Below are 24,114 nucleotides of genomic sequence, written 5' to 3' on the forward strand. Positions count from 1 at the left end.
GACCGGAGCGATTATTGCAAGCGTAAAAATATACCAGGCTTTGCTGCAACGTTCCAGGAGGCAGTCATATTTGTTTTGCTTTACGCCACTATACGCACCTTGCTTTACGCCACTATACGCACCTTGCTTTATGCCACTATACGCACCTTGCTTTACGCCACTATACGCACCTTGCTTTACGCAACTATACGCACCTTGTTTTACGCCACAATACGCACCTTGCTTTACGCCACAATACGCACTTTGCTTTACGCCACAATACGCACCTTGCTTTACGCCACTATACGTCACCTTGCTTTACGCCACTATACGCACCTTGTTTTACGCCACAATACGCACCTTGCTTTACGCCACAATACGCACCTTGCTTTATGCCACAATACGCACCTTGCTTTATGCCACAATACGCACTTTGCTTTACGCCACAATACGCACCATGCTTTACGCCACGATACGCACCTTGCTTTACGCCACGATACGCAACAATACGTCACCTTGCTTTACGCCACAATACGCACCTTGCTTTACGCCACAATACGCAACAATACGTCACCTTGCTTTACGCCACAATACGCACCTTGCTTTACGCCACGATACGCAACAATACGTCACCTTGCTTTATGCCACAATACGCACTTTGCTTTACGCCACAATACGCACCTTGCTTTACGCCACTTGCTTTACGCCACTATACGCACCTTGCTTTACGCCACTTGCTTTACGCCACTATACGCACCTTGCTTTACGCCACAATACGCACCTTGCTTTACGCCACACTACGCACCTTGCTTTACGCCACTATACGCACCTTCCTTTACGCCACTATACGCACCTTGCTTTACGCCACTATACGCACCTTCCTTTACGCCACTATACGCACCTTGCTTTACGCCACTATACGCACCTTGCTTTACGCCACTATACGCACCTTCCTTTACGCCACTATACGCACCTTGCTTTACGCCACTATACGCACCTTGCTTTACGCCACTATACGCACCTTGCTTTACGGCACTATACGCACCTTGCTTTACGCCACTACAGGTGACTATGCACGTACGCCTCCCAAAACTTCCAACCACATACCCCCCTTCCCGTCACCCACTAACATATCTCAAGAATACCCCACCAACTCATCCGTCAACCATACATCATCCACCCACCAGTACCCAACACACTCACGCATTACACCCCTCCCCATCCCCCCACAGCTCCCAACGTCGGAAGATATCTGAAATTACCCAAATATTCACCGCACCACAGGCAAAATGTCCAACCAATTACCATAGGCATAAAGGTGTCAACTGTGAGCAAGAGATCGATCACAAACAAAACCCACGCGTAAAATAGACTATGAAGAGAATTGACGTCAAAAATCAATAAACTGTAGTCATGGAAATTCCAACCCCGTGGCCGTAGGGGAGTGGCAAGTGGCGCCACCGGGGGTTTAAGCAGGTGTGGGCGGAGTGTATCCTTGTCCGGGGTGGCAGTCAAACATTATACGCATTTTACGCCCCGTGTTTAGACAGAGAGCAGCAGAATTAGACAGAGAGCGGGACTTCCCGCACGAGAACACACTATATTGGTATCAATCCTCACAAAACGTGGTATGTATACAACTGATGCCATTAGGAGGGGTACTGACGCCCTGCCCTCCGCCTGCTCCACACCCAAGTCACACCCCACGTTGGCTTCATTCATAGCAATGAATGAGTGAGTGTGTACACGCACACGCTGCCACACCTCAAGGGTTCGCACACGCAGCTCAGCGTCTAGAGGGCCAGCACATGTATAATATATACAAGATATAAAACCACAGTTTGGTAAGTTAGGTAACTGACCATTATAATCCTCGGGATTAGTACAATTACTGAAAGTATGGCACCACGACACACCTGGCAATACACTCACATGGTTCAGCAGCAACACCCCCCCCCCCCACACGCACACATCACCATATTCACCAGCACCACACTACAGATAGAACACCTGCAACGATGGACAAACGCACCGCTAGGATGGTTGATGTAGTGGAGCTATAAGCTTGCCCGCGCCCCAGACACAACACCAGGTGTCACCACCAGGGAGTCACCTCTCCACCCAGCGGCGGCCTCCCACACTCCGCGCCGCCCAGGTAGTCTAATTTACTTACGTAATGGACACCTGAGAGCGAGTGCACCTGTAGTACCCAACACCAACACTGCATCTCATTAAAGAGTTTCCCGGCGTGTGCGACCAGCTGGCGGAGGCTACAAGATGGGTGGTGGGCAGTGTATGAGCCGGAGGCGCCGTCCAGGTAGAGTACGACCATACATCAACAATATGGTGACACACCCAAGCACACACACTCCACCGTCTCCCACAACAGACTGAGCCACCACGCTCCAACCAATACTTCCCTCCGCCCTCCTTCACTTCCCTCCCCTCAAGACAGTAGCCACGGGGGGAGGGGTGTGAGATGGGAGGGAGGGGGAGTGCCAAGTGCCATCCTACCCTCCTGGGAAATATGGCCAGTTATGGCGCGGCTATGATCAGCACTTTGTTAGGACAGGAAGGAAACAGGCACCACATACACTGTACTCCATCACTTTCACACACACCAACATGCAAGCGATATATTACATTTGGCACAAATTGTATGTATGTATTGTATATGTGTGTGTGAGAGGGGGGAAGTGGGGGGAGGAGGAGTGATCCGGTACAGCAGGACGGCCGTCGACCAAGAGGACAAGTAATGTGGAAGAGAACACCGAGGGACAGGAGGCGCCGCCGCCGCCAGTGTACTGCATGTGGCAATACGTCTACGGCTCCCGTCGCCTCCCCACAACTACCCTACCATATTGCCACCCCTTCATCCCTCCACACCAAGCCACCCCCCCCCCTCACACATCCCTCCACACCAAGCCACCCTCCACCTCACGCCTCACCACCAAGCCCTGCCACACACCCCGACGCCAGGCCACACCAGGAGTAACGGAAGACTGGCCACGTTGCAGGTGCGGTGTCCTGTAATCCAAACACACAGGTAACCAGGCACGCAGGCCGCCTACCTGTGTGGTAATACACCCACACTGAGGCCAAGCCACTTCTGCAGGCCGAAGCAGTTCTGGCGTCGCCACACTAGCACCCAGGCCCGCCCGGGTAAGATTTCCTCCTTGTAAGAAAGCTTCAACTTTAACGCGTGGAGAGATGAAAGGCTGGTCAACAGATTGGGAGACGGGGGGGGGGGTTGTTGGGGGGGGGGGGACGGTGAGAGGGACGATGTTGTTGTGGGGGTCTGTGAGAGGGGAGGGGGGTCGGGAAGAAGGAAGTGTGAGAGTACCAGAAGATGAGAGTCCTGGAGTAGGGAGTCTGGAGGTGCAGGAGAGAGGGAGAGGGAAGGGGGTCCATCACCCACAGTTCTACACCAACTACAGCTTTACTGACCAGCAACACCAGTACCAGTCACCACCAGAGGCAGCTTCACAACATCATAACATACCACAACACCTTCCCCCCTCCCGTCAAGCTGGCCAGCCAAGAGCACAACGGGGCACAAGACACGGGTGCTCTTGCTGGCCTCTGTAGCGCCAGCGTCAGTAACGGGTGAAGGTGTCCGCACCTGATTTGACACTTACGCCCCGTTATCACCCTGTGTACCTCATCACCTGGGGGTGGCACCCTAACACCAGTGTCTACCATTACATGTAGTACACTCGCACATTACCATGCACAAGCGTATGTGTGTTGGTACACATTGGTATTGGCAGGCCGAGATCCCATCGGGACAAGACGTGCAAGTGTGGGAGGAGAGACCTGGGGCCAGATTCACGAAAGCACTTACGCAAGTACTTACGAACCTGTACATCTTTTCTCAATCTTTGGCGGCTTTGTAATCAATTATTTAACAGTTAATGAGCTCCGAAGCACCAGGAAGCTGTTTATAACAATAACAACAGTTGATTGGGAAGTTTTCATGCTTGTACACTCTTCAATAATTGGAAACAAAGCCGCCAAAGATTGAGAAAAGATGTACAGGTTCGTAAGTGCTTTCGTGAATCTGGTCCCAGGACCCCCTAAGGAGAGCCCCAACACGTACAGTCAAGTGAGCACACAATCGCCTACAAGGTTAACAATCCTCCGCTCAACACGTACCTTGGCCAAAATCAATACCCAATATGCCTCATACTAAACTTTGCAGCCTCGAGGTATTTTCAATAACAGGAAATGCAGATTAGAAACCGAAAGGGAGTTGATCTCTTCCATCGGGTAATGGTATCTAAGAGATTACAGACAGCCAGGGTTGACAGTTGACGAGGAATCACTAGATAACATTGCCTAGTAAACCAGGAACTGTCAACACAACCTTCATAATACCAGTACTCTTTCAACCACACACAAGAAAACAACAAATGTCAGCAACACTGCGGTAAACTGGAATACTTCCCGTATTGCGTCCAAGCAACACTTGCCCTGATGCAACTTTCTGTATGACGACTGCCAAGAGCAAGGTTAGTAACACCTGTCTTCCCCCCCTCCCTTCTGTTAGTAACACCTGCCTCCTCCCTCCCTTCTGTTAGTAACACCTGTCTTCTCCCTCCCTCCTGTTAGTAACACCTGCCTCCTCCCTCCCTTCTGTTAGTAACACCTGTCTTCTCCCTCCCTCCTGTTAGTAACACCTGCCTTCTCCCTCCCTCCTGTTAGTAACACCTGCCTTCTCCCTCCCTCCTGTTAGTAACACCTGCCTCCTCCCTCCCTTCTGTTAGTAACACCTGTCTTCTCCCTCCCTCCTGTTAGTAACACCTGCCTCCTCCCTCCCTTCTGTTAGTAACACCTGTCTTCTCCCTCCTGTTAGTAACACCTGCCTTCCCCCCTCCCTTCTGTTAGCAACACCTGCCCTTCCCCCCTCCCTCCTGTTAGTAACACCTGCCCTTCCCCCCTCCCTTCTGTTAGCAACACCTGCCCTTCCCCCCTCCCTCCTGTTAGTAACACCTGCCCTTCCCCCCTCCCTCCTGTTAGTAACACCTGCCCTTCCCCCCTCCCTTCTGTTAGTAACACCTGCCCTTCCCCCCTCCCTTCTGTTAGTAACACCTGCCCTTCCTCCCTCCCTCCTGTTAGTAACACCTGCCCTTCCTCCCTCCCTTCTGTTAGCAACACCTGCCCTTCCCCTCTCCCTTCTGTTAGTAACACCTGCCCTTCCCCCCTCCCTTCTGTTAGTAACACCTGCCCTTCCCCCTCCCTCCTGTTAGTAACACCTGCCCTTCCCCCCTCCCTTCTGTTAGCAACACCTGCCCTTCCCCCCTCCCTTCTGTTAGTAACACCTGTCTTCTCCCTCCCTCCTGTTAGTAACACCTGCCTCCTCCCTCCCTCCTGTTAGTAACACCTGTCTTCTCCCTCCCTCCTGTTAGTAACACCTGCCTCCTCCCTCCCTTCTGTTAGTAACACCTGTCTTCTCCCTCCTGTTAGTAACACCTGCCCTTCCCCCCTCCCTTCTGTTAGTAACACCTGCCTCCCCCCTCCCTTCTGTTAGTAACACCTGCCTCCCCCCTCCCTTCTGTTAGTAACACCTGCCTCCCCCCTCCCTTCTGTTAGTAACACCTGCCTCCCCCCTCCCTTCTGTTAGTAACACCTGCCTCCCCCCTCCCTTCTGTTAGTAACACCTGCCTCCCCCCTCCCTTCTGTTAGTAACACCTGCCTCCCCCTTCCCTTTGCATGGACAAAACATTCAGCACATCACCTCAGATGTAATTAAACGTCGAATTGCTAAATGTTACAGAAATTAACACGTCACTGCGAGCGACACGGACAAACAAGCGTGAACCCCGGGGCTGCGTGATTGGCCAGAGCAAGTCTCGTTAAATACACACTTGAAGCCCACACCCGTTAAATGATGGGAGGAGCCGCCCTGGTGGTGCCGCCTCCCGCGGATCTCCTCAACGCCGACAAAGCAGGTAATTTGACATGTGACGGAGGATTAAGCTTTATTAGACCTCTTCATGTCGCTGATGCATATCTTACTACTCCAATTAGGTCTTACAGGCAAATCATAGGCACTCAAGATTATAAAGATCTTGCCTATAATTTAAAGTTATGATTTGCTTCGTTATCAAAGCTTGGAACAGCACAAGACATCCTTAAGATAACATAATGTGGGTGGTAGACGCTATAGGTGGTAGATGCCAAATGGGTATATACTTCCCCCAGCATTACATTAGTGTATGTGGTATAGTTAAGATCCCTTGACGGGTACCCGAAGATCTACAGCTATTGTAGACATATCCGAGCGCGTGAAGACCTCACATGAATGTGTGTGTGTAAACCAGGCGAGTGTTAGGAGATGGGGAGCTTGATGACCCTCCATGTAGTGTCCAGTAGCAACATAAGCATGTACTAAAGTTTGAGTGACAGCACCACTCTATAGAGTCAGTCTACCACTAGCACTTAAAACACTATACTGCCAATAATCACGTTACTCTAGGTCCTTATTTAACTTCAAATACTTCTCTCTCAACGCCCTTTTTGTTCTCCCTTTTCAATTTCTCCTCACCCTACTTTCTCTTCCGTAATGTGCAAGACTTTCACATGCTGGGTGGAGTGGGTGGGCGCACACTGCACTCCCAGCGTGGGAACTGTCACCGCCGACACCTTCCTCTAACACGCACATCAACTGGCCAGTTCCCTCTAAGTCCTCCACCTCCCTTATTCACAAGCCGATGATTGATAAAGATTAAGTCACCCAAAAGGGGGCACGGGCATGAAGAGCCCGTAAGTGGAGGCCCTTTGGAGCCATTACCAGTACCAATAGCTGGTACTTGGGATCTGTGGGATTCACAAGCCGATTGATGAAGATTAAGCCACCCAAAATGTGGCACGGGCATGAATAGCCCGTAAGTTGTGGCCCTTTTGAGCCATTACCAGTATCAAGAGCTAATACTAGAGATCTGCGGAGGCGCGACTGCACCCTGCGTGACGGGAGATGTCTCCCGGACCAAATGGTGACCAAATGGTGTTCACAAGCCTTTCTCGCAAGTTATTTACACGCATCATTACAGCTGTGGCCTGAGTGAGGAGACCGGAAGTGCCCAGGTGTGTGTGTACCTGCACCCTCCCTCAGGCTATACTCGGTAATACTGTGGCTGTACTCCAAAGGCTCAAGCTCACAGGGCAGTTAGATTGATTGATGAGGATTAAGCCAGCCATGAGGTGGCACGGGCAGCAATAGCCCGTAAAGCCGTTCCAGCCCCGCTCCTGTGCCAGGTGAATCCACTACGGGCTCACCATAGCCCATGCTACTCTGAACTTTTTGTTCCCAGTGGCTGAATCTGAAACACCAACAATTAACAGCTTCGTAACCCAGTAACTGTTGACCTGTTTATGAATGAAAACGCTTTATACACCGCTAATTACATTCAAACTTTTCTCGTACAGTTTCACACACTTCCACGTTGGAATCCCACTTGTCTAAATAATTCGACCACGTATTACAAATACAAATATTTACTAACAGCACCAAAACATTTAACCTATCCCTGAGGCCTAACAGTACACAAAAATGTGTATATGTATGTATATATATATATATATATATATATATATATATATATATATATATATATATATATATATATATATATATATATCTTGTATATATATAAAATATATATATAATTTACAATATAGAAAGTTTCTCAGGACAGCACAGAAAAGTTGGAGAGTAGCGTATTTGATAAGTTTAACGAGCCCTTACTAAGGTTAGAGCATAACGAGGTAATATCCCATCGCTACCACCAACACCATCGTTTATCATTAGCTCCAACACGAGCTGGTGCTACCACAAGACCTGTCACCACCAGCACCACCACCGCCGCCCCCACCACCACTCTCCCCACCAGCACCAGCGGCGGCACCTGCAGTAAGCTAACTGGTGCAGGGAGGTGGACTTGAGCGGCCTGCTGACCTTCGCTGATCGATGTCCCAAGGGCAGCACACGCGGGTCTGCAGTGCCGCGCCATATTGGCCACAGTCACTACAATTATCACTGTACTTAGACGCGTGCTCCTACTTACCACAAGGAAGGATTAGCTCTTGGGCCCGCCTCTTACCTTATGCCTATCTGATGCAACACTACTAAATTTGCAGTACATTTAAATCGATGGATTTAATAAGCCTCAACTACCTGTTTCAATATATTGCACGTATGTGGGCATGACCAAGTCCTCCTATAACGTAAAATTACTGAATTACTTTCGACAATTCCTTTCTCTAGCCTGTTCCATTAGTTCTTTACCCTCACCCTCTCCATGGAGGACAGAAGAAAATGCATATATATGCTGGTTAGCATTATAAATGTGTGGCCACGTCTGTGGTAGAAAAATAATTATTATTATTATTATTATTATTATTATTATTATTAATAAAAAGTTCTTCACCCAGAGTGCACACACACTCCGGGGTTCAGGGGGGGTTCCAGGCCCCCCCTGAGGGCGCTACAGTTGTTAAGAAGGCAAATTCTCACACACGAGCGGCACCTATACGAGTATACAACACTGTTTTACTGCATGTATTAAACAAGATCCATTAGAGATCACGATATAGCAAATCAATTGGACACCGGATTAACTCATTGAGCCAGGACACCATCAACAAAGGTGATTAATGCATACTGATTATGTATAAGCTAGCTTGTGATGACTAGTGTATAAGCTAAATTGTGTAATGACTGTGTATAAGCTTGACTATGTATGTAATGATCGGAGTTACGTTAATGAGAGTTTGCGAATTGCACCCTGACATGCTAGTAAATATGAACAAATCCACAAGGGCCGTGACGAGGATTCGAACCTGCGTCTGGGAGCATCCCAGACACTGCCTTAATCGACTGAGCTACGACAGGGTTAAAATCAAATTTGCATAAAATTTGATGTATCACGTTAGTGTGATCTCTGTGTGTAATGCTAGTAAATATGTTTATCTGATGACCAAGCCACACATTAGAAAATGGAGAAACGACAACGTTTCGGTCCGTCCTGGACCGAATTATCAAGTTCCACACGACGTAATAATGGTCCAGGACGGACCGAAACATCGTTGTTTCTCCATTTTCACCTTACCCAACCGAGCCTAACGCAGCCTATCCTTTACAATATATATGGGAGTCTGTCCATGGAGGACAGAAGAAAATGTATATATGCTGATTAGCATTGTAACTGTGTGGCCACGTCTGTGGTAGAAAATAATAATAATAAAAAAATATATATATGGGTTAAACAGACAAGTGGTGTTGAATGGTGTTGTGTAGGACTTAACCATCCCCTGCCCGCCCCCCTCCCCATCACCAGTTGTCTCCTGCAGCAGGATAACACTATCTAAAACAATCAGTGGTACCAATTATGAAGCATTGTTAACCCAAGACGAGCAAACACATTGAGCAGCTTTTCACTCTAACGAGGCAAATGTCAATATTGGAATATTCATTAACAATAAATCTTAAGACAAAAGAAATTCCTCTAGATATTTATAACGTTGCAGGCAGTGAGTGAGCGAGTGTACTAGCCTAGTTCTGCTTGTGGGGGGGGGGGGGTGAGCTTTGGCTCTTTGGTCCCGCCTCTCAACTGTCAATCAACTGGTGTACAGATTCCTGAGCCTACTGGGCTCCATCATATCTATGTCATAGATAGAGCCCTATTGGGCTCTATCGCGCGCGCGCGCGTGTGTGTGTGTGTGTGTGTGTGTGTGTGTGTGTGTGTGTGTGTGTGTGTGTGTGTGTGTGTGTGTGTGTGTGTGTGTGTGGGGTGCGCGCGCACGTACATAAAGAGTTTATTCAGATTTATGTCTTTTGCGGCTTACTAGGCAAATTTATTGTATTTATAAGTTTAATTAGGTTAGTTTTGCACTTATTTAGATACAACGGTAAAATTGTTTAAATAAACAGTCGTCATATTAATAATGTATAATGTATAATAAAGTTTTGTACCTAATGAGCATGGCTTGACATTCATACACCAATTTACAAATTCAGTCATTTTTGGTTCTCGGTATACCTGGCAGGAGCCCCAACAGATGGCCAGGACCCAAGGTTACGGCGGCCGGTGTGACCAAAGCCACAACACATCCAAGTGACACACATTAGCACGCCAACAAGGCTTGCGCGGTAACTGTATAACAGTCTTCCGTTACGGTATAACAGTCTTCCGTAATCCCTTTGCTTCCCGCTTCCTCCCAGGCGCCCGGACACCCACATCCTGGTGATTTGGGCCAACCTCGTGGCTATGGAAAGCCGTAGCCAAAGGGGGTCCTTTAGGTGGACCCAAGGGGGTCCACCTGTAGGACCGACCTATCGGTGGTGAGGAGGTCCTTGTGTAGGGGACCCGGGACCCGGGACAAGGCAGAGGGTGCTGGAGTTTGTGTCACGGGTTAAGAGAAGGTTTGAGCGTCGGTTGAGGGTTGGAGATATTCTGGAAACAGTGGGAAAAATACCGGATACTCGTGACGAATCAGTGGAGTGGGAGAATTCCTGGAGTGGAGGAAGCTTGAGTCACGAGACGGATTCTGGAAAGGGACAGGGATCTGTGTAGCGGAGAGTGACGCCGGAAGGGATGCTGGCAGGTGGAGATGTGTACATACAGGAAAGATATGCACCGTCAACTCTTATGAGTGCAGCTGGTGGTTGATATTCGCGCGCGTGCACGATCACCTTGACGGGAGACATCTCCCGTCACGCAGGGTGCAGTCGCACCTCCACAGATCTCCAGTATCATCTACTGATACTGATAATGGCTCAAAAGGGCCACCACTTACGGGCTATTCATGTCCGTGCCACTTTTTGGGTGGCTTAATCTTCATCAATCAAATCAATCGATCGATCACCTGTCGCTTCAACCGTTGACCCGCTAGGTATGTTCATTCTTTGCATACTTTATTTTGCTTAGCCAATCTCAGATTGCATACGTTTTTATACAAGTATTTTGTTCAAAAACTTTTCTTGATTCACGAAACTGTCCTTACATAATGCGGATTATCAAGCTTTCAAAAATTATCCCAAAATACATTAAAAAACGCTAAAATGCAAATTATATAAACATATGAAATCCCACGTGTTGATTAAGATAATCTAATACGGACAAGACAACGGATGGATGGAGAAGGTGGATGCTGCTGGGGGGGGGGGGGGGGGAGGGGTGGGAGGGGTCATGTACTGTGAGGCTGGCCCTCCTCACAAGTCACCCAGCCAAGATTACCTTTCCCAGGCGTGGATGAGGGAGACGAAGACCTCGTGTTTGTAAGTCTTCCTGCTAGTCACTTCGCCAGCAGCCGGCTCCGGCTCTCTGCCGTCCACCCTCATCCTCCTCAGTCACTGACTGCTACTTGACTGCTGCTACTTGACTGCTGCTCCTATCACTGTCAGTACTGGGTTCCGACGCCGCCTCACAAATGTACGCGCCTCACCACCACAATCGTCGCTGCATCTCATTAAATCCAGTTTCAATCGTGTTTTTATATAAGATTAGTATATAGTTGACTTGAACTAGATGACAAATACCTGAACTATTTATGTTTCCTGAAATTATAATTCGCGGGTATTATTAATACTGGTATATGTCATGTGTATTCCGCGAGGGAGGCAGGAGTGGCCCGGCCCTCCACCACGCACTAACACAACCAAACTGGCGATAGTGAAACGCAACCAGCCAGCCTGCATCCATGCGTACTTGATTACTTGCGTGCGTATGTTTGTGCACCGCTTCATTCCCTGTACGCATACCGTATTCGCACTTCATGTGTGTGTGTGTTAACTTTCCCATCTCAATGTGAAAGTTACTTAGTATTCTATTCCTGAAATACTATATATACATATGTAAAAGGATGTTTTCACTCAATTTCTCTCCCCCCTCACCTGGTGAGCGCCCCAGTCCACCCCCTTCAAGGCACACTTGACCCGGCAAGCCAAGCCTCCATCACCTCTACCTATTTTAAACACACGAAAGCAAACTTTCTTTCACGCGAGCGTGCAGTGGACATGGTGAGGCAGATGTGGGTGCGGCGCCGCGCACCACCAACCCAGTTCTGGTGTCCGTCTGCCCAAAGATGAACAGTAACGCAAGCAGCAGCAGCGGCGGCGGAGACGACGACGGTAAGGTCTACACCACTGAAGGTCACACCGCTCCGGGAATCCAGGTGACTCAGTCAAGGTGCTCCATTATTTCCGGTGGTCAACAGGTGCACGTTGTCCTGTCACAACCACTTGATTGTTGTCCTGTCACAACCACTTGATTGTTGTTCTGTCACAACCACTGTCACAACTTCCCCCCACTCCACACACACACGTGACAACGTACACCACCAGGTGAAAAACAAAAGCGGTCTAACTACGCCGGGCCGCGGGACCAGTGATCCCCGGAACCATGTCGTGGTAAACACACATAAAACAAGCCATATACCTGGTTCAGCCACGTGTAAACATTTGCCTCTTTCTGTATTATAATTTAATACACATTACCTAAATCAGACTAATATACGTGGCCTCTACTGTCAGTTTATATTAATGAATTAACTTCTTTACACCTGCACCCCTCACACGTACCCCCCTCTCCACACCTGCACCAACACTTCAACATAACATGTTAACCTCAAACATCCCTAAATTTTGTACAAATACTTAAACGTGTTTTTGATTCACACGACACCATCCAACTTATGATTCACAGAGAAAATCAGCAATCTCCTAAACCGGCCCCCGAGGTCTATCAAGTCAAGAGCCCAAATCCAGATATGGAGATATATATATATTGTGTGTATTTATACCTCAATAAACTTGTCTGAATTTGACGTGGTGGGTAGAAAGGGCCACAAAAGGATCTGAAACCTACACCGGTATGAACATTCTGACATGCGCACCATATATATATATATATATTAGTATATTTTGGTAGCAGTCTTTCCTGTAGACATATATTATTAAATATGACCGAAAAAGTAAGATTAATAATTCTAACACGAATTTTCTCAATCTTTCGTACATTTCTTTTCACTGTTGGAGGTAAATAAAAAATCAGTTCTTATACTTAATCAGTATATATTATATATATATATATATATATATATATATATATATATATATATATATATATATATATATATATATATATATATATGTTGTACCTAGTAGCCAGAACGCACTTCTGAGCCTACTATGCAAGGCCCGATTTGCCTAATAAGCCAAGTTTTCCTGAATTAATATATTTTCTCTAATTTTTTTCTTATGAAATGATAAAGCTACCCATTTCATTATCTATGAGGTCAATTTTTTGTTATTGGAATTAAAATTAACGTAGATATGACCGAACCTAACCAACCCTACCTAACCTAACCTAACCTATCTTTATAGGTTAGGTTAGGTAGCCGAAAAAGTTAGGTTAGGTTAGGTAGTCGAAAAACAATTAATTCATGAAAACTTGGCTTACTAGGCAAATTTGGCCTTGCATAGTAGGCTGAGAAGTGAGTTCTGGCTACTAGATACGACATATATATATATATATATATATATATATATATATATATTATAATTTATTATATATATAATTTATTTACAACCCAAAAGTTTTTCTTATTTTGGTTGGCTTGGGTGTTGTTAAAGAGTAGCGATGACGTAGAGGGGTACACACTGTTCACCTCCCGCCCTACTCGGGGAAAAAGCGTCTCTTGTATACTGGACGACGTCGTGGTGGTGGTGGGGAAATGTTGTCGCCACTTCAATACATTGATGACCAACCCCACACATCAGAAGATGCAGAAACGACGACGTTTCGGTCCGTCCTGGACCATTAATATCAAGTCGTATGTGATAGTGGTCCGAGGAGTTGATAGTGGTCCAGGACGGACCGAAACGTCGTCGTTTCTGCATCTTCTGATGTGTAGTGTTTGGGTCATCGTGTCTTTCAGCCGCGTTGTTGTTGTTGTTGTTGTTGTGACTCGTCTGCGTTTATTAACGAGGTCATCGTTACACGTGTCACTTGAGTTACAACGACGCCTGTGTAAACGTTTCTATATGTGCAAGACACGTTTAATACTCACATTGAAATTGAAATTGAAATAAGTTTATTGAGGTAAAATACACACAAAGGGATGAGGTAGCTCAAGCTATGCTCACCCCGTTCAGTACATCGTGTTAATACATACATATACACACATCACAAACAATAAACATATTACCAAACATTCTGAGAGATAAACATCCTGCAGTTTCCTAACACACACAATAACTGGTGTATCTTTAAGGACTGTTAGAAGAAACCATCGTCATGGTAGGTCTGGCAGCGTTCTGACCAGCCAGCCAGCCAGCTAACCAGCCAGCCAGCCAGACAGACAGACAGCCAGCCAGACAGCCAGCCAGACAGCCAGCCAGCCAGCCAGCCAGCCAACACTTGCCCACTAGCCTGGCAGCTAACACAATGTTGCAACCGGAAGTACTACTTTCCTACCACCCAAACTTTCCCTTGTACGTGATGCAATTATCTTTTTTTTTCACTAGATCATTTACGGTCCAAGAATTGCTCTAATGAAGCTTTTGTCGTCTTCCGTTACTAAACAATTGTATCTGTTACGGTCGACAAATTAATTAAATGAAATAAAACGCTTTAGCGACGGACTGTTTATCATTGTTTATTTAGAAACTACTTTTGTACATGTGTAAAGGAGGAAATGTATATGTTTATCTCTCAGAATGTTCGGTAATACGTTTATTGCTTATAAAGTGTGTATATTTATGTATTAACACGATGTACTGAACGGGGTGAGAATAGCTTGAGCTACCTCATCCCTTTGTGTGTATTTTACCTCAATAAACTTATTTCAATTTCAATTTTGTACAGGATAAAGGCAGATGGGACTGGTGTTTGGCACGCGAGCTACACCTGTGGGCACTTGGGGCGGCCACAGGTGTAGCAGGTGTGTGTGAGGAAGGCCCTAGCAAGATGACGTGCGGAGAAAGTGGGCGGGGGGTGGCCGTGACCGCCATGTTGTGACCCTACAAACAGTCCTGTCCCGCCACACACAACCCTCACCCCGCCTTCTAAACACACAAACACCTGCGTTTCTTTACACCAGGAAGCTAAAACAACATAAAAAACAGTTTTATATAGGACTAATGAGGGGGGAAGCTGAATACTACAAACTAATAGGTAATAATCCAACGCGACGATGGGATACGCCACAAGGTACAGGTAATGGAGAGGGGGGGTCATCCTGTGTATATATTTCACGGGTGAGCGACACGCAAATAACCCGAGGTTCCGCCGTGTGACTTACAGTTAGAAGCTATGGAACACTACACCCCCCCCCTTCCCTACCCCCACCCCCACCCACACCTGTCAACACGTGTAATTAGTTTGTCTGCTTCCCTCGCGCTCTCTCTTTCTCGTGTACACACACACACACACACAGTTGAGAGGCGGGACCAAAGAGCCAAAGCTTAACCCCTGCAAGCACAAATAGGTGAGTACACACACACACACACACACACACACACACACACACACACACTAGTTGTGGGCACAGTCTATTGTGTACACAGTCTATTGTAGTTGTAAGAATACAGGAACCGGAAGGATCCAACCAGGATGAGTGGAAAAGGAAGGACAGGGCAACGGCGACAAAGATCTTGGAGGTCGTGGATATGGCAGGGGCTCATGGCAACACAGAGAAAGTTTTCAGGCTGGGCACCTACAACAAGGAAAGAAAACTACTAATAAAGTTAGTACTTAAGAACGAGGCAACAAAAGAGGAAATCCTGTCAAGGAAGAGCAAGCTTAAGAGACTAGGGGGATACAAGGACGTTTTTCTGCAGAGGGACATGATGAGGGAGGAGAGAAGGAAGGCTGCAGAAGCAAGGATGAGATGCAAGGGAAGGTATGGGAATGGGGTGGGGGGGAGGCAGGACATGATGCAGTATCTCCAGTAACCTCAGGAGGGGAGTGGGAATCCCCTCACCAGCAGGCCAGCATTTCCAGACAGAATATAACAGAAACCTCCCGCCATCCAACCCCACAATCATTTGTTCCCCCCCCCAATCACCTGCACCTCCCCAACCAGCAGAGACCCTCCCCAGTCCATCCCCCCCCTCCACCTCAACCTCAGGCCCCCCATGTGTTCCTCTATGCCCTCCTTCCCCCACCCTTAGGCCCTCCCTGTTCCCACACCCCCATGCCAACCCCTGTTTTTCCAGCCCATGGCCTCCCCAGTACCCCCACCCCAAGCTCTCCTTCCTCCCCCCCACCCACCCCAGGTTCCCCTTCCCCTGACCTTCCAGCCCCCCCCCCTCTGCATTCTCCAACCAATGACCTCCCTCCCCCCCTCCCCTTCCACATGTTCCATCATCCCAAGTCCTAATTGACCCCCAACCCCAGATCCTCTCAGCTACACCACCTCAGACCCTCCTAGCTTTCCCATACTGGATCCTCCCAGCCCCCTCTCACCTCAGACCCCACCCCCCTTGTCCCCCACCAAGGGGTGGGTGGGACAATTTATATGCCCACGTCATATAAATTGTCATATATATGATGTGGCCGTGGATCACTAATTCCTCCGAGCTTCAGTAGTAGTCAGGGAAAGTCGAAAGAAAATTCCAGTTTGGCAGCAGGATGCTGCTTCTGGAAACTTTCCTTATGAAGACTACTCAATAGCTCGGTCGATAGAGCTTCGGCCTCGCACACGTGGCATCCACGGTTCGAGTCTCCTAGAGCTCAGGTGAATGGAATGAAATACAAGAGTAGTTCACATGAAAAAAGCAAAAGTTACATACACCACCCCCCCCCTTGTTCTTGTGTCTTGCCTCCAAGTGATTATCTTTTTAAAGTAGGGAGAAAGGCACTAAGTGGGAAAACATTTCTACTCTGATTATGAGATTTAAATACCAGTGCACAAGTAGCTCAGCAAGCAAATAGAAGATTGTCTACTTTGACATTTTAATTCATTGTGTAGGAGGACAGGAAGCCAGAGTGTATTCATACATGCTTTGGCTTTTATCGAGGTTCCCCCCCCCCCCCAAGCCAAATTACTGACTTCGCCCAGGATGCAACCCCACAACAAGCTGACTAACTCTTGCGTACCTACTCATGGCTAGGTGAACAGAGACATTAGGCAAAAGGAAATGTGCCCAACCATTTCTGTCTCGCACGAGATTCGAACCCAGAATTCTTGATTGTGTGTGAAGCATGAACCGGACTGTACTACCAGGACCCTTACCTACTGGAAAATGCAGGCCTACAGGCTGTCCAGCAGTGTAGTGCGAAATAATCACATTGCAATAAAGGGTCAACTCATGCAATTTGGTTATAGGATCATTTTGGGTCAATATATGTAACAATTGTTATTTAAAAAAAGTGCTATATACAGCAGATTGTATACAGGTCTGCTGTAAACTTATCAACATAACTTTTCTCAAATGGTAATGGTAATGTATGGTTACATTACCAATAAACGGAAATAAAAGGTTTATACACTATAGTGCCGCTTCCAAGTCAAATATGAAGGTGTTGAAGTTGTCTTGCAGGCTTGCAAACAAAATTTAACATAAATTATACTGTACATGTCTGAAATATTTTGAACTCTGATATTCTACATCACTAAATCAACTGTCTAGCATTCAACGAACATAAAATGCAAACTCATTGCATTAGATAGCATATTTAAAGAATTTACTCAAAAGTATTAAAATAGCAAGTGGATTTCACTTGCTGACATTTAAAAAAAGACAACATAGCCATTTCCTATCTATTTTTGTAGCTATTGAGCTTAGCCATCATTAGCTTCAAATAAAATTAGTGAGGCAAAGCTAGTGAGCAGTGAGATCAGAGTTCAGAAGATTCATGCACCAAACAAGAAGCCAACCTACCTTCCCATCAATGGTGTTGCCAAAGATTTACGCAGCTGGTTCTCCATATCAGTCGCTTCTTTGAAAACTGGGGAAAAGTAATAAATATGAAACTTAACAAACATGCGAGACTTCCTCAACAAGGAATTTTTGTACAGTATATTTATTGCAACATCATCTATCTTTAGTGACACCTCACTCCCTTACAGTGCTTCCCATCAGGGTATAGCCTCAGCAGGAGTTTCTCCAGGGGGTTCTATCACCTCACAAATCTTTTACTCTTATGCTTTTAATCTCTTTCCCACCCTTTAAATTATGTATCATTCCAAATATTCCTTTCTAAGTTAATGGTTATCTCCCAATACTATATGATACTGTATCCTTATTTCACCCTCATGGAATATATTCTTTCATTGAACAATTCCCAAACATGTTTCTAACATGTCCATACCATCACAGTGTATTGCCCTTCACCCAACTCACCCACTTCACTTTCCTTCCCTCAACCCTTTCACTCGTACAAGACCCCTCTCATACCTCCCCATTGCTATACCCATGCCACATATTAACTAGCTGCTTTTCTAACAAATCTTACTTCCACCGATCGAAGTCTTGACACTTTCCACTCCCAAGTTTCACTTCCATGCATTAGGTTTGGGAGTTGTATGTTTACTATCCTCTCTCCTTAATTACCATAGACAGACAGATTGATATTTCATTATGCTATTCACCTTCCCTACTACTATTGTCTCACTTATCACTCTTCTTTTTATCTTCATACTCTGAGTTTTATACAATATTGTCTCCAAGTATTTAAAACATACCACATATTCAAATATGTCTTGCACATTTTTACCCTATACTGTAGTTCAAATCACTGTCTTTCATTCAAAACCACTTAAATTGATAACTTTTTAAAATCATAAAATGTTGTCTTTGTACAATATTATACTTGTACAAGAATAAAAATATATATTTGCATGGAGCAAGCTCCAAGCAAACTGTCAACTAAGTTGCCATCTCAACAATATACACTGCTGCCATCTGTTGGCCATGGACTGAATAATCTTTGTTAGAAGATCATCGCTCAGTCCAAAACATAGTAGATCTCTCTCATGTATAGGCCTATATTCAAAAGAAAATGCTTAACAGTAACATATCCCTCTCTGAAAACATATCCACTATATAAACAACCATTCCATTTTGCACCTGCCACACCCCACATTCCAACAACTTCCACTCTGCATTCATGCTCCATTCTAGCACTAATACACCCTCAAAACAATAACTTTCCTGACACCTGTACCTTTTCTATACTATTATTAGTATAACAGTATGCTAACAAAAAACTTATCTTACATACAATTTAAAATATTATGGATTAACACAACTATACCATACTCACTCGCTAGTCCCTCATTTTCTTTGCTATAAGCACATATTCCTGCCTTCCTTTTTACCTTAAGATCTTTCATCCATTCCTGGCCGCACAATTGACACCCTCAAACCCTCCCACTGTTTTGAATTTTCACCAGTCTCATAATTACCCTCCCATTAAGATGTGTCAAAAGTGAATAAGATGCATCTACTTCTCCATTTATAAACTTCAAATTCTTCTTCTCTTGCCCTCATTTGTGCCATTATGTTCTCACATCCCCATACTGGTGCCCATAAACTAATGTGATAAAACCAATTACTGTATTCTAGATACCACTTATGAATCATGCCCATCTTGGAAGATACACTGCAACAGTTCAATGCCTGACATATATAAGTTGCACTACAGTATGTGTATTATAAATACAAATGCCAACAATTTCTACCATGACCAAGAATTGAACCGAGGGTAGAAATGTCATGGTGTTTACATGCTTCAGTACCACCACCATACCTCCCTTACATGCTGTATCAACCACCCTACCACATAAAAGTTATCCCATTACTTAATACCGAAGATATACTAAGAGGACCACCTTAACCAGAAGTGTATTGCAATAGTAAGACATTAAAAATTAGGCCCATTACCACATAATGCAAGTACAGTACAGATATACACCAAAATAATTAATTTACTACCAAAATATTTACCTCCAATTTATTCATGCAGCTTTAAGGGAACTTGCAAAGAAATAATGTAATACAAAAAATTAACACTATAGATATACAGTACAGCAATGTATACAAAAATCAAATTTATAAAGGAAATTTCTCTTCCTATACAGGAATTCAGGCATAAATTATTTTCAATTCCAAGATTCTAAATTGGTAATGACCCAAGTACCTTTGTTTAGAACATTCAATACCACCCTCATTTCTATTCAGTGGTGGCAGGATGTTAATGCCATTGACTAAGAGGACAGTTTTATTTGTTGAAAAATTTACACTGAACTATCTATACATTATAATAAATTAATCTAACATTTAATTTACTGTTACTTCCGAGTCAAAACATACTAAAATTCTCTGGATTCTACTTCTGGCCAAAATTCTGTTAAATAACGTAACAGATATAGACTGAATGAAAGTAATTTTACTAATTTATTTTTCTTGCAATGAATTAAAAAAAAAATTAATGCAATCAAAATGAGAGCACTAACTATATTCCAACAGTCCTACTAATATAAGTTGTCTCAAACTACATCGTGTTTGGACAACATATTCTAATTTCACCAAATGATAAAAACCTACATAATGCTTTTACATTCTGACATAATGCCCGAGAGAAAACTGGCCTTGGTAACCAACAGTGTTTAGAAAACTGCGAGTGCGGTGGTGCTCGTTTATCTACGATGCTGCAAACTGTGGTACAACTGATATAACTACATACTTGACAAATCCTTTTTTTTTTTAAATATACGTACAGTACTGTATAACCGTGTACAGTACCAGGATTATATCTTCATTTTTACTCAAAGGAGAGTAATTTTTACGCCTACCAATCCCATGAGGCGGGAAAGAGGCTTGTGATAATGAATCTAAGAATGAAAGCATTTGTTTAATCAACATAGTGTTCATATAAGCTCGTCAATTACTTACATGTTTCCGAGGCAAGGAACTCTTCATCTGTAATTTGATCACGCATTTCTTCTGCTTCATCTTCCGTTTTCACTGGAAAGACATGTTGAAAAAGCACACAGCATGCGGCAGGCAGGTAGCAACAGGCAAGCAACACACAAGTTTAACAAAGTTAAACATTAAGTTAAATTCCAAATAATAATAATAAAAAAAGCCTGTGTGTACAAAAGCTACAGAACTATGAATGTTCTTATAAAACAGAATAGAAAAGACATTTGAGAAATAGCAAAATGAAACCTTTATATCAAGGGGCATTTTCTTAAGAAATAAAACAAAATTATACAAAAATCAATCATAACTCAACTCATAGACATGGCATGGATAAAATTTCACTAAATAAATTACAGAAAATATGAGCAACAATATTACACTAATGCAAATGTAATACATTAATCTATTAAGAAAGTACAAAGACACAAAAATGAAGCAATGTACAAATCACCACAGCACAAACAATATCTACATCAATCTACTATATCCATCATATTTTGTTCACTAAGAATCCCCCTTTCATTGCAGTGACAGCCATATATATATATAATCCTCTTCAAGCCCTTAATTTATTCTTTAAGTACAGAAGTATAGGCATGAAACACTTGACTGCTAATGCAAGGTAAAGCCATAGCCCCCTAACTTGCATTAGGATACATGAACATTAGGAGAGGATGAAAATTAGTTGAAATATTGGGAAGCGAGTATTGTAAAACAAGAAGAAGAAAGACATGTACATGAGAGAGCAGAAAATTTGAAAACAGCTGTAACTTGAGGAACAATGTTGATAAAATTGAGGAAAGTTACGACCCTTGCACCATTACTCTCTCATCCTCAAAGAATACCCCTAGGGAAAACAACCCACAGAATTGTCACTCTTCACTGATGAATCCAAAATCAACCTATAGCCTCAACACAGTTCTCTTCCCAGAAGCTCCCCATTAGGTAGAGGGCCATAGCAAGTTTCTCTAGGAGGCACTATCATCACACAACCCCTATAATTTTTAATCTCCTCTAACCCATCCTCAACACCCATCCATTCAAATACTGCATGGTTCAAATCTTCTATTCCACTACTAGTCATTTGTATCTTCGATATGATCCCTGTACATACTTTTTTTAAACCATTCTCGGGCACTATTAACATGACCATACCATTTGAGTGTAAGTAATGTGCTTCACACATGCCATTCGGCATTTCAATCCCTTGCGCCTTTCACCGATACTATGTCTCTGGTATACTTCATCATTGCTACACACACATCCCACATACCCCAGCTACTTTCCTAAAACAAATTAATTACCACTGTTCGTACTCTTGAGCACTCTGCTTCTTTCCATATCACTTCCATATGTCATGGATGGAAGTACTGTATACTATCTCTGTTCTTTCTTGGCTTTCATTCCTTCTTTTCATTATTCTATTTATCTCTCCTAGCACTCTTCTCCCACACACTACTCACTCTCTTATTTCACTCTGCATACTCCCCATTTAAAACTAATTTCTTCTTCCAATATCTGTTCACGCTTTACGTCCTGCAGTTCAAATTAATATCTTCCCACTATAAGGGACCTATAAAATTCCTAACATTCCATTCCCTTCTCTCAAACACCAAGATCTCAAGTTTACCTCCATTAACTTTTAACTATCTTCTCTTGCATATACTATTAGTCTCATTCACAATTTTTTTTTTTTTTTGGGGGGGGGGGGGGACATCTTCACTATCAGCACAGCAAAGTACACCAGATCAATCACATACAAACATGTCATCACAGTTCATGTCATCACAGTTCACTTTCAATCCAGGTGTTCTTGCCTTCACCTTACTATTGACCAAACCACACACTAGAAGGTGAAGGGACGACGACGTTATTGTGACTCATTGCCTTCACCTTACTAATCCATTAAAAAATTCATTCAAATGTCAAATGACAATCCTGTCATACACCAACATCAAAATAACCTATTTTTACCCAATACTCTCACACATATTTTGCTATTCATATAAAAGGATTTTATATAATTTTATACATTTCAACCTAACATGTAATGTAAATTCTATGCAATAAAAAATGCTCATTCTGAGGGTATAATCAGGCTTTGAAAATGCTGTTGTAATAGTACCATACAGGCCACAGTTAATATTGCAGGGTGAAAAATGTTAGCACTGAAAAGGAGAGAAAAGTTTCTCATATTTAATAATTAGTTTCTTAGAAAACCTAGGAAAATAGATTTAACAACAAATTTAAACCAGACAGACACACAAAAAGCTGGTTTTAACACTTAAGCACAAAATTATGAAATATTGTACAATACGTAGTTGATGTGCTTATAAAACCCAAACTATCAATCTATCACAATATATTTACATATACAGAAAGGTCAGTGCAATTAGCCCACAATAAAAAAAATCCCAGGTTCAATTCCTGGGCAGGGCGAGATATCCGAGCATGCCTTCTTACAACTGGTGCCTCTGTTCACCAAGCAATAAATATATGACCTCGGCTTGTAGACAGCAAGTCAAATGTAATAGTTTATACCCCACTAGCAGACCTATGATCTCCATCACCCATGGATGGGGCTGGGGGAAGTTGAAGGATAAGACGGATAGATACTTCTTTCATCCCACAGGTGATTACTATGGCCACACTCAAACAAGTGCTACTTTACACTTTACTCAAATTATTTCTACTCAACGTCTCCTTACATTTAATATAGTGCTTCCCCATTCTTTTTCCTTTCTATCCCATAGAAAAGGGGGGGGGGGTAGATGGAGGAAAAAGAATATTCCTTTCTACCCCATAGAAAAGTTAAAGTAGTACTTTAACTTTTTTTTTTTTGCATTCTTTCCTATTTTTTTCCATGTAAACATATTGAAGATACAGTATATTACAGTCAGTTTTAATTATTATTGAGTTTGCCAGGCATGAAATTGTACGTACGAGGCATATATGCCTCGTACATATATGCACGAGGCATATATGTACCTATTGCCAAAACCTTCTAAACATGAGAACACTGACTAGTTCACAATATACAATTTAGTGCAGATTTGTGCATTTTGCACACTTTTTGGATTACATTTTTGTACAGTATTGTGGCCCTTTAAAAAATCTTTAATGTTTGTGTCACTCAAAGAGGACTCTATGGAAAAAAGTAAGGTATTAGTTTCTCTCATCTACATCACTAGTGTACAAATCAA

The 24,114-nt window shown here is 44.0% G+C and overlaps 1 protein-coding gene across 1 annotated transcript in view; it reads right to left on the bottom strand.

Moving 5' to 3' along the window:
- tacc (transforming acidic coiled-coil protein) overlaps positions 1-24,114 on the bottom strand; it is a 146,776-nt gene that overhangs the window by 31,474 nt on the left and 91,188 nt on the right. The window contains 2 exon segments of the mRNA XM_045760382.2: positions 17,867-17,933; positions 20,882-20,953. Coding sequence (XP_045616338.2) covers positions 17,867-17,933; positions 20,882-20,953 — 139 coding nt within the window.

The sequence above is a fragment of the Procambarus clarkii genome, chromosome 66, assembly GCF_040958095.1.
Source record: "Procambarus clarkii isolate CNS0578487 chromosome 66, FALCON_Pclarkii_2.0, whole genome shotgun sequence".
Lineage (NCBI taxonomy): Eukaryota > Metazoa > Arthropoda > Malacostraca > Decapoda > Cambaridae > Procambarus > Procambarus clarkii.